This window comes from Haemaphysalis longicornis, unplaced genomic scaffold (genome assembly GCF_048455015.1).
Source record: "Haemaphysalis longicornis isolate Haplotype H1 unplaced genomic scaffold, Haemaphysalis longicornis Haplotype H1 scaffold_1, whole genome shotgun sequence".
In the NCBI taxonomy this organism is placed as follows: Eukaryota; Metazoa; Arthropoda; class Arachnida; order Ixodida; family Ixodidae; genus Haemaphysalis; species Haemaphysalis longicornis.
Window position 1 is genome coordinate 384,763,906 of NW_027526203.1, and position 12,543 is coordinate 384,776,448.

General features: G+C 44.2%; 1 protein-coding gene across 1 annotated transcript in view; it reads right to left on the reverse strand.

The window, feature by feature from the left end:
- L(3)72dn (UTP4 small subunit processome component l(3)72Dn) overlaps positions 1 to 12,543 on the reverse strand; it is a 49,472-nt gene that overhangs the window by 22,776 nt on the left and 14,153 nt on the right. Inside the window, exons 8-10 of the mRNA XM_077686550.1 lie at positions 10,165 to 10,212; positions 4,188 to 4,356; positions 1,246 to 1,307 (exon numbers count right to left, since the gene is read on the reverse strand). Coding sequence (XP_077542676.1) covers positions 1,246 to 1,307; positions 4,188 to 4,356; positions 10,165 to 10,212 — 279 coding nt within the window. The remainder of the gene's footprint in view (positions 1 to 1,245; positions 1,308 to 4,187; positions 4,357 to 10,164; positions 10,213 to 12,543) is intronic.

Sequence of the window (12,543 nt, forward strand, 5' to 3'; positions counted from 1 at the left end):
TTACGAGTCGCGGGTTTCAGGGCACGTGTTTATACCAGCAAAATGGCGACAAGTAGTACCCAACAGACAAAAAAAATTTTGCATGGCCCACAGCTAGGAATGTCGGCCCCAAAGGTGGCCCTGATGTGCATTAGGGAGAAGTGCTCTGTGTAGCTCAAACTGAAGACGAGAAAATTTGAACTTCCCTCCCACAAAGTGAACAATCATTTAGGGTGACATGGTCATCATCTTACCCTATTTTTACCTAATAACTCAGGAACTAGCTGCCCTAAAATAATGAACTTTTATCACGTTTATGGCAAATAAGCAGACAGACGGGTGGGTGGGTGTGTGTGTGTGTGGGGGGGGTTATATTCCCTGCACACTGGCAACAAACGTCGAAGAGTGTTTCGAATCCAGAAGAAAAGCGCAGGCACTGAACAGCAAATAGTATAAACAATAAATATAAACAGCCCTATGCCAGTGCTTAAGCAAGTAGACGTGTTTATCACGGCATTCGGAATCGTAACTGCTAATACAGCAGACTCCCAAAATTTGTTCATATTATCAGAAATTCATTTTAAGTCAGGTTTTTTGCATTGTGGACGTTACAAGAGAGAAAGAAAAACTGTTGTTCCCCTTAACCAAAGTTGCCTTTGTAGAATCTCTCCAAGGCAAGGATTCAGTGAAGAAGAAACAGACTGTGCTAAAGGAAAAAACTTGGGAGGTTGAAGGATGCTCAGCCGACACAATGTCACACGCTTTTTGCAAGATAAAGAAATTCAAGAAAAATGCAAGAACAAAAAATCACATAGAAACAGAGCCTTCACAACAGCAGCACAAGCTCAAAGAATTTTTGTGGAAATATGGGGAGCGTGAGAGTTCGACTACCAACACACAAAAAAGAACCGCCTTCAATAAAAAAGAAAAGAAAAGGGGGAGAACATGCTACTGCATGGCTTTGACGTGATCCTGAAAAATGGAGCAGCAAGCTCTGCTCCCCTCTATGAAAAATGTGAAGCTACGTGCTGTCTGCCTATAAAGTGGGTCACAAATTAAAAAAAAATATATATACACGCATGTTTACCAGCTCAGAGAGAAAAAATGCAAGAGCACAAAAAAAAAACAACAACAAAAAAACTCCAATACAAGCAGGGCAACTCACCACAAGTATCTGACTAAATTAAATAAAGACATACTCAGACGCCAACAAGGGCATAATGAGATGAAGTACGCAGCTGACTTCCACACATGCCACACAAGTACCTGCAATGGAGCATGCTTCACAACCGAGATCCTCGTTGACAGAACCAGGTAGGTGTCCACACCTAAGCCAGAAGACAGCAATATGTCAGCAGTTGCCTCGTGCCTCTCATAAACTTTGGCTCTCACAGCAATTGTTCTGTTTGTTGCAATTACACTGGACCCAAAATTGGTATGAAAGGACAGCAGCCACAAAGAAGACCTTTACCAAACAACACCCTCGAGATTATGTTATACGGCACCAGCGAAAAATGATAAAACTTAGTTTTTAACCCCACAGCTTGAAAGAAGAAAAAAAAAAAAAAAAAAAAGGCACACGACCAGCACCAGGAAGTTTGATACCATGCAGATAGTGAGTAAGCATGACTGCCAGTTGCCTCTGAAATGATACAAACTGGCTGCACTTGATGTTTAGGATACATTCAAGGGGCCATGAAGACAAAATATAGGTTTGCTTCATTATAAACACTGTTTTGTCCCGATAATAATAATACCAGTTTTACAGCAAACTTCAAACAAATAACGGAGATATGGGGAAAAAATAAAAAAGAGGTGAAGCAATGGTGACTTCACAGCCACTTGCCAGCAACTTCTCTACGACGTACGCAATTTTGTTTGAGGAATTGGTGGCCGCCGAACCAAGTCACCGCAAAGAAACACGGCTGGCAGATTGTAATGAGGCCCTAGTTTCGTTCGTTTCATTGTATCACTTTAATGCTAAGATGCAGTTGACACACGGAAAACTGTTTTTAAAGCGCTCACCCGTGTTACATCACTCCTGCTCCTGTCACTGTAGCGCGAAATTTAAATGTTTTTCAAAATTTCTTGCATTTTTTTGTTTAAAAAGAAAAAGGGCCAACTGAGTTGCCAAACACAACTTCTTCCAAACTGAGCAAAGTCGTACTTTGTCTTTGTGGACCCTTCAAAGGATAAATAAAGGTCACTCTGTAAGGAACAGCTACACAGCTTTGCTTGTTCTCCTACGAGCAGCTCAAGGTCCCCTCACATGCAGTGTCCAATCAGTGAAGATGGAAGTGCATTCTGAGAAACGGTGTCAATGTAAACTGGCAGCACAACAGTTTTCAAATCAAATTTCAATGTTTTTAAGTGCCAAAGCTGCATTTGGGCTACAAGGTGTGCCATAGGAGAGGGCTACGAACTGACTTAAACCACCCGGGAATCTTAACTTGTGCCAAAACCTTTACATGTGGGTGCTTTCGTTTTCTACCCCCATATAAAAAATGGCCATAGCTCCTGGGATCAAACTCGCATCCTCGTGGTCAGCAGCCCGATGGGAGCTACCGCAGCGGGTAATAATTGTTTTGTTCACAATACAAACAGTGCTATAAACATTACACAAGTGCCCAGCACCACAAAGTCAAATGTTTGGAAGTTTCTCACTGACTGCCAATTATTTAGAGATGTTGCACAACTAACCGAACACTGCCAATTGCCTACAGCGGCACTTCAGTCAATGGGAAATGAGCAGCCTGAGCAATTGATTACCGCACTTACTAGGTTGTAACATGTGCCTCTCAAACGCACACAGCACCAAAGATTCCCCGGCCTGCAGCAACACCAAAATAAAAAGGCCTCCGAGTTTTACCTTTTCATGCAGAACGAAGACTCTTACGGCACACTACTCGCATCAACACAAGAAAAAGCAAAACTTGCTTGAGGCAATTATCTTTCAGTGGGCATGGCTAAGGGCTGTGCCTGCAAGGGTTCTCTGTGCCAAAAAAAAAAGAAACACACATACACGCTTGCACATAGCAAATTACTCTACTCTGCTCAAGCCTTGATTTAAGGACATTACCTTACCCCAACGAAGATCAGATTTTCTGTAAATTAGTGTGCATTTCCAGTGATTACACTTCAGTTGTGAGTGCAGCCCCTGGGTCACCCCCCTCCCCCCCCCCTTCTGTTTTTTCTTTTTTTTTTTTCATAACAACAGTTTCCACAACAAATGATTCCTTGTGCCCTGTGAATTTCGTTGTGGGGCAGGATTTGACTGCAGTGAAGTTATCACATATCAAGTGACACATAGGTATGTTCTCTTCTATCCTGGACCATTTGTGGCACTGTGTAAGGCAGCACTGTGCTGGTATAAGACGGCGACCAGCCTGAAAGTGTGTACGCGAGCTCAAAACTTCCGCCTTAAATAAAGCCTTGATCAACCTGCGTGCATCGATGCGCGTGTGCTCCTCTCTCAGGCGCACCAAACCGTGTGTGGCCCTTGGGGAGCTGCAAACCACTATTCTGCAGGGCCATCACTAAATGGACTTCCCCTCACTCCCTGTCGGAAATCCATTTGCTGACACTGCAGGCCCAGCATCACTTTCAGATCCACGGCACCAGCCGAACTGTTTTGACTACTAACCAGACAGGATAGGGTGGATGGATGATGAATGTATGAATAGCTTAGACATTTTGAAAACACTTCCCACCCACTGCGGTGGCACAGTGGCTAAGGCATTGTGCTGCTGAGGTTAAGGATGTGGGTTTGATCCCAGCCGCGGTGGATGCTTTTCTGATGGAGGCAAAAAGCGAAAACACCTGCGTGCTGAGTTTTCTGAGCGCACTGAAGATCCCCACCCCAGGTGGTCGAAATTAATCCAGAGCCCTCCACTACGGCGTGCCTCCTAGCCCAGGTGTAGGTTCGGCGAGTTAACCCCCCAATCAATTAAAACACTTCGGGGTCAAGGCTGCTAGCCTGCAAGGCCGAACACAATCCCATGGATTAGAAATTCACTACTGAATCATTCGCGTTCAGTGTGACAAGAAAGCTCCAAATACTACTGAGTAACAAACCTCCCAAACGTCAAAATCCACACTTGTGCAGATCCCATGGGCCAGGGCTGTTAGCCAAATGCCCAACCGGATAAACGCCGGGATTCAGTGCATGTGGCAAGACATTCAAATGCCTTCAATGCGAGAAAGCATACCTCCAGTCACCAGGTGTCCTCTGGCATAAGTCATGGCTCGAACGTCATGAGTGTGGCACGTTCTCTGCAATGACTTCGTCCACATGTGAGTGCGATTGCAGGTGTCGCTGATCTTGGCAAACTCTATGACCGCTGGGTCCACGCCTGCCGACCACAGTTTCTCTTCGTCCTGAAAACAGCAAATGTAAACACATTAAACTTGGTGACCGAGGCTTAAGCACACTCAGTCCATTTGAACTCCAGAAAAACCGAAGATTTGTTTCAATAAGATGGACTTGGAATCCCCAATGCCATTTGACTCTTTCCTTACTGCGCCTGTTTGGGAGCGCTTTTGGGAGCGCTTTGGGAGCACTTTTTCATAACATTCCAGGCATTGCGTGAACAAGTAAAGCTGTTTGGAGTTAAATCAGAAAATGGCCTTTCAAAATCAGTTTAGTTTTCATTTTTGCAACAAAAACGTGATTTTTGACACGCGTTTGAATCACCTGGGTGTGTAAAAGGGGCGTGGTCATCGCACGTCCCTGCTACCAACGAAGAATGTGTGCCACTCGTAATTACTCTGCATCAGCGTGTTTTCTGTTATCAGGGCATGAATGATGAACCAGCAAATGATTTTCAATCGTCAGGTTTGCACACTGACAGTAATAATCCCAGAAATCGGCTGAAAATGTCACGCAGTGCCTGTTTGGAAAGCTACTTTATGACTTTAGGCAGTTTTATTGCCTTTGCGCGCGTTGTTCTAAGTTGTGTGGTAGTTCTACTTACCCCAGGACCATTCGCGAACAGTTTACAACAGTTTCGGTTTCGTTTATGCATCGCGAAATCGATATTTAGCGCTACTATGCAGTTACCCAACTTCAAGGCTACCTGCCGTGGCACCTTGAGCGTCCACGACTGATCCTCGAACAAATCATGCTGCTCCTGATTCCACTGAGCCCTAACCCGATTTCTGCGATAAAACTTAAGATGCAAGTCAAAAGATCACACCCAGTCGCCAGATATCTGTTTCAACGAGGACAGCGCTTCAAACCGGCCTTGCGCACTGCCAGCTGTTCGCCGTCCAGTTTCGTTTCCATACGAGGGTACCTCCGGGGGTCTAGTGTTGCTGCTTAGTTGAACTGTCTATTCGGACGGAGTCTCCGATAAGTTTTTGTACTGTTTCATTTCATAATGTTAGGTGGTGCTGCAATGGAGGAGGCTTGTTGTGCTGATCTTTTTTATTGCGCAACAGCTACTCGGCCAAAGTTTGAAGGGCACGATTCTAGCGCATCGCACCTCATTCCTGCAAGGCTACAATTGCGAGTAAGAAGATGATAAGAAAGCTCAGCTTTATGTTTTGAGAGATAACTGACCGTGAATGTCAACAAGCATCAACCACGAAGTTCCGTTTTCAACTTCATGCATGTTTTTCCGCATCACGTGCTTGCGCCAAATATTGTGCTGGCTGTAAATGCAAAGTCAGTCATTGACAAGAAGTTTTTACATTATGTGGGGGAAAATTGGGGCCTCTGATAATGTGAAACCGCCAGATTTCTTCCATGGAACCACCCGAAATTGCACATTTTCAATTGGAGGCTGGGCTTCACTGCATGACACGGGCACCACGCGTGCTAACATTTTTTTCTATATCTGAAAAACTGTTCCGTGCACGTCGACATTTTTTCTAGGGCGTGTTTTTGAAATGTTTCCCTATAAAATGTATATTCTAATTTTTGTTCTACTACTGGTGGTTTGTTATACATAACTCCTTTTCCATCATTTTTTCGACATTTTAACAAAAATTTTGATTGTGTTATTTTTTTTCGCAACTATGATATATGAAAACATTTTAAAAACTGGTGTTATTGGAAAGGCCGTTAAAAAATCTGCATTTTGTGTTCCTGTAACTAGTGCCTAACAAGTTTTTTTAGCAAAAAAAAAAAGTTTTCTTGGACCCGTAAAAATCGGTCAATTTTCTCGCGGTAACGAAAGAGTTAATTTGACATGGCAACGGGAAGATCTCACAATCAATTAAAAACCAGCCAAGTGAGTTATCCACACCATTACAGTATGGAGGAATGCACAAGGAAGAAGTACTGAGCATAGCAGGGATTCTCAAAAAACCACGAGGCTTTACTAGATCTGTTCGAATTAAGAGTGCAGTCAAGCTGTTTCTGATGTTCTATATACCATGGCCCAGATTTGATTGTAGGGTTTAACGCGCCGACGCAACGCAGGCGATGAGGCGCGCCGTAGTGGAGGGCTCCGGATTAATTTTGACCACCTGGGGATCTTTAACGTGCGCCGAAATCTCGTACACACGGGCGTTTTTGCTTTTCGCCTCCATCAGAAAAGCGGCCGCCGCGGCCGGGAATCGAACCCGCGACCTCGTGCTCAGCAGCGCAACGCCTTAGCCACTGAGCCACCGCGGCGGGTCCATGGCCCAGATTTCATTTCTTAGTTACCTAAATTTGTGCTTGCGGAACCATGAAAATTTCCTAACAATTCTAGCATTATTTTCAAACTAATTTACTTTGGCAGGGCTTTTCGTGTACACAAGCTCGCAGAATCTGGACAGAACTGTGCGTTTGAAACAAACAAGTTGCAACAATGAAACTAAAATTTATTGGCTAGAATTAATGTTAAAACTTGGCAAAATGTAATTAATAAGTACATGAACATTGTGAAGTTCAATGAAATTAGTACGAGTAGCAAATGCACAAAAACATTTCAAACTTCGAAATGAAAATTCGAACTTGGCCAATTGCTTTTAAAAATGACAATTTACGTCTTTTTTTAAAACTAAGGGAATCACAGGGACTAGACCCTATCATACAATCTGGAAATGGTTTAAAATCCAAGGAAAAAAGCTCTGAAGTGAAAAAACACCGAGAAACGCACAATGAATTGGAATTAACAAAGGTAAGACCACATTGCTTTCATAGAATAGCCAACACCCACGAATGGACGAGGTACAACAAACCTCGGCAGTTGACACGTGTCCCCCACTGTCACCGATTGTACCTCTGACTGAGCCCCAACGCTCAGTGCAGAAGGCGGTCATCTCCCGCCCTGACTGCAGGCCCACATCGACAAGTCGTAGCGGTCCTGAGGTCCCTCACGAATGCCATTCGCACATTGCTCACCAGTCTAAATACACGATCTGCGTTGAGTGCACTGCAGATGCTGGAGGCCCTGGATCGAGTACTTGCAAGCCTCGGATAAGCAAGTGCCATGGCGGACGTATGTTTTTCATTGAGTGCGGAAATCAGAGGCTCCCATTTTTCAGTGGAACGCTAGAGGATTAATGTCACATATTTCTGATCTTTGCCCATACTAGTCATCTGCGAACCGAACGTATCCAAACCTATTCGGATATCTGGCTATGAACTTTGTTATCAGCCACGCGTGGGGACCCCAGCAAAGTCGCCGTGCCGTCTTCATCAGACATGAACTCTCCGCTGTTCACCATCTTGTGCAACCTTTCAGGGGTAATGAGTACGTCTGTCTCACCATCAGAAAGCGCTAGCTCACTGTCACAATTGTGGGTGCATACATATACCCGACATATCGCTTTCAACGCAAGAGGCTGCAGACATATTAAACACAACAACGGGTCCGTGGGTTATTACCAGTGATTTTAATGTGCACCACATAGTTTGAGGAAGCCCAAAAGCCAACAGGCGAGGTCAAAGCCTGGTAGCTTTTGCCTCAGACCATGGGCTGTGTTTACTAAATGACGGAAGCCCCACTTATTTACGTGGACTGACCTACGGCAGTTGTTTTAGACTTAAAGGAGTACTGACACGAAATTTCAAAGCTGAGATAACTATGTAAAATGCTTCCTTTTTATCAGGAGATATCTCCCAGCAAGTTTCAACAGCAACCGTTCAGCGAAACATATTTTAAATCCATTTTAATCTTCGACCGCACGAGAAAGCCCAGAGCGGGCCGACATGACATCATCTGCTACTTGCCCCCAACTGCCGACATTGGGGCTCCCGTGACGAAGCCGACGCGCTGGCTGCGGTTGGCGCGCGCTGCTCCGGCGTGTGTACACCACATCGTTTTGGGACTGACGTCATGCTGCCCGGGCGCGTGGGGACGGTGAAGACCTCGGCCGGTCTGGGCGCGCGCATCCAGAGCGGCAGCGGTACAGCAAGAATGGTGACGTCACGCGATACCTCACGTCATGGCGGCCGCTCGGCGTTCATTTTGTCTAAACCGAAACTGACACGAATAAACGATGCCGTAAATGAATGTTTACGCTGCCCTTGACAGTCTTATGTGTCATTCTATGATCAGTGGGCTGGTAGGCGCGCATAGCAGCGAAAAAAAAACGTAAGACGAAAATTTCGTGTCAGTACTCCTTTAATGTTTCTGTTACGATGCCTATCGGGTTGCGCACAATGGTTCCCAGACACTGAAACTCATGAAAGCGACCACATTCCAACCTATTTAACCATAAATGAATTACGAAGTTCCTTCGATCCGAATGTTGTTCGGGTAACTGATTGGCCAAAGTTCAAATTAAGAATGGAAAAAATTTCCCGGAGCGATGACCTTGAAAATCTAGTCTGCCATTGGAAGCACACTGCAAGCCTGCAAGCATTCCGTCCGGCTGTCTCCAAAAGTGACCGAGTTTGACGTGGAGCTTGAGTGCGATCGTGCTGTTCCTCGCTGCACTGAATGCAAATACTGGCGAATGAAATATCTCAAAGATTTGAGAATTTGCGCAGGAACACAAAAGAAGCTCCAGCAACGCATTGCCCAATTGAAAGTGAATTGTTGGAAATCTTTTTGCGCCTTGCTCGACCCTCGCAAGCCTTTGTCCTAGATATCGAAAACTGTACAGGGACTAATGACTCCCATACAGCGGCGCTCCCAATTTGCTTATTTGATGGCTGAAGGCAGCAAAGAAGAGCAGAAATTATTCGCACGGGAATTCAGCGCGGAATAATTTTAAACCATGTGGTCGGCCCCTGCTTTTTTTTTTCTCGTAGAAACACACTTCCCAAAAAATCTTAGATGTGTTCAACGCCCCGAAACTACTACTGTGCTATGAGGCACACTGTATACATTGCAACTTGCAAGCCGGCAGAGCAATTTAGACCCCCTAGGGACCTGTAACACACACAAATTTTCGTCTTTCGTCTACATCACAAAAACGGCAGCTGGGTGCGGTGATTGAACCAACATCCTTGCGGCCAGCAGCTAACGACGCCAACGCTGAGCAGCTCTTTAAGGTCACACTTGGCATTTACACTTTCCAGGTGTGCTAGCTTTTTAATTAAAGAAAATTATGAATCGCAACAAGTATGCACATTTCAGGAGTTGGACATCGCTGTTGCGCAGCGCAGCAATCTTATGCCCCGATTTTCTTTACACAGTCACAGCGAGGGAAGGGCAAAGTCAATGTTTCGTATCACCCACATGCTGCCGAGAATGGGACATTTCGTTTTCTCAGCCTTGCACCCTGCTCGTGCTACCAGCAGCAGCATACCATTGAAATATTGATACATATATATTTCCTTACGTTGTAACTAAGACAGCGTTGGCAGTGCTCTGACTGATCTGCGGATGTAAGTGCATGAGAAGTTACAAAATTGATGGTGCATGAAAGAGAAAATCCCCGAATAGCGCTCACCGCACATTATCAACAGCAAAGGGTCGAATCGTTTCATTGTGAACTAGTAACCGTTATTTTTTTCTGTTCAGCTCCGGTTTGGGTTCAGCGCTGAAGAAATACCAGTTCGGGTTCGGTTCCGGCAAAAATACCGGTTCGGTTCTGGTTCGACACCCTGGTTAAAACCATCATCGTTATTGGAACAAAGCAGTATTTTGTCTACATGGCCACTTTGAGAGCTATTTAAAAAAAAAAAAACATTTATGGCCACTAAATTGATGTGCCTGAACCCAAAAGAAAAACAAAAAAAAAAAAAAGAAAGACTCCACCATTTTCTTTGTATAATAAAGAAACACCCGAAGAACATCTTACCTGACTCAGGCAAACCTTCAAGACATCAGCGCTGTGGGATTTGAACGACTGAAAAAACAAAACCAAGCAAGATGCATCTGCATACCACAATTTTGAATTCACTGTTTATGCCAACACAACAGGCGCATCCACACCGGGGCCTAGACCCAGGCTGGGATGAATGCACAGCTACAAGAGAGGTGTGCGTTTTCAGCCAAAACCAAAATGAACCTATTGCCGTATCGATTTGTCAAGCTATAACCCAGGGAGTGGCATCATGATACTGCAAGCAAACTTATTAGCTCTTGGCAACGAGTTCTATGCACTATTTTAATGGGCTACCTCAAGGACTTTCCCTTCAAGTTTGCTTCGCATGTCAGACAAAGCTACAAATGGGGCCAGGTCACATGACATACTAGTAAAGCTTTTCTTCCGTTTATTAGCTGGCCGAAAAATGCAGTTACGCTTTTGCAAAGGATGTTTCTGGCCCAAGTAAAAATTTGCTAGATTTGAAATGCTTCAGGTGCTAAAGTTAATGTAAATGAACACCTACATATTTCAAATCACAATTAGAGAAACCCTTACTACTCATGCATTCCCAAGGGAGAATATAGGCTCGGGGAAATGCAGGGTTTCAGGTTTGATATTGAATTTAAAAAGCAGACACTGATTTCGGTCTAATAATTTCTGGCTCAACATTCGTTTCTGCTGTAACAATACTCCATAAATTGCAGAAACAGTAATTACAATCAGATTCTGACCCACAGGAAAATTCCTTGGTGTGGAAATTTGGCAGTTGTAAATTTTACCAATAAAAGTTGGCAGAAAATGTGAAGGCTTTACTACTAACAATCAGTCCATGCAGGCTGCTTTCCCTTTTTCTGACAGTAACACATTTTGGGTACTACCTCTGTTTTTTGTGGCTTGCAGAGATAGGTGCGAAAAAAAAGATACATGAGTGCAGAAATAGGACTGTTATTCAATATTCAATTTTCTAAATACAAGCATATGTTGCACTGGCTACGCCACAACAGGCATCGAAATATGACAACACAGTGCGGTGTCCCACTATTGGCCGGGCTTGCAGCATTTTGCTTGCATTGAAACAATGCTTCATTTTATTTCTTGAGCTCTACTAGACTCAATAAAGAAAATAAATTACTGTTAGAGACTATTACTCCACTTCAACTCCTTGTGTGTGCTGCCTGAACACTGACTTACACCAAAGATGTGTTGCACTTTTTATCATCTCTTGATCGTTCAGGAGACTTAAGCTTTGAAAACACAACAGCATCATGCTTTCAATTTGAACTACAGTTGCACAAACACAGCCATGTACAATGTGATACATACAAGCTATCAATAGACAACTTCAGTAATTGTAGCATCTAAAGCCATTGAAAGAGGCACCATGAATGCTGTTTCAAACCCCAGTTTTATTGCAGAATGTGATGTACACCTGGCTTCAGTGAAAGTTTTGCCTGCACCTATTTCCACCAGCAAGTACCCCCCCGCCAGCTTGCTTCCGCTCGGTATAGTCTTTGTAGTAGCAATCTTTGTAGTTGACAATGTTCGAGCTCAAAGTTGCAATGCCAGGCCGAACGTCAGGCCGGCCTACGAGGACAATTAGCGGGAACGTACTTTGCTGCTCACCTAATAGCTACTTCTATACTTTGCATGCTCAAGTTACTCTTGCAGGCCTCACTACCTAAAACACATTGTTAAGTCAAAGGCCACAATGCATCCACTAGGTCTACCTTTGGTCAGCTAGAGCCCTGAACCTTGGTGGCGTTGGGAATGCCTGGGTGGCTTGCACTGCTGAAGCCATGGGTTCGATTAGCACCCAGACCCCAATTTACACAATTTTAGGGGCGAAGCACCTTAGGACCTCGCTTTGTCCGTGGCTTGTCCCTTGGCGTCCGTGTACACAGTGTTGCGTATGCGCGAGGAGCATTGGATTGGATTAAATTGAACTGTATCGAACTGGATTGGATTGGAATTGTATATACTGTACACACGCGTTGTCACTCATTTACATGAGCGAGTGGGCAATGCCACGGGTGATTTACGGTAAGAACAAACCCCAGTGCTTCGCCCACTCATCATGATTCACTTCGTGGAGATGCGTGAATTTTTTTTTTCAGCTCATTTACTTTACTTTTATCTTCTTTGTGCCATCAGCTATTTTGAGCACCATTTCTTACTTTGACAATGGCAGATTTTGAACTTAACAGTCAACTAACATTTTCGCATTAAAACAATCAGGCTTGCTTCCCCAGATTAGACAGCCGCGAAGATAAGTACATATAAGCTTTTTAATAATGCAGAAAATATGAAAACATGAAAATGGGTATCCCCACCTAGCACATTTTTCCTCATTATGGCCTATGACGTCAGAAA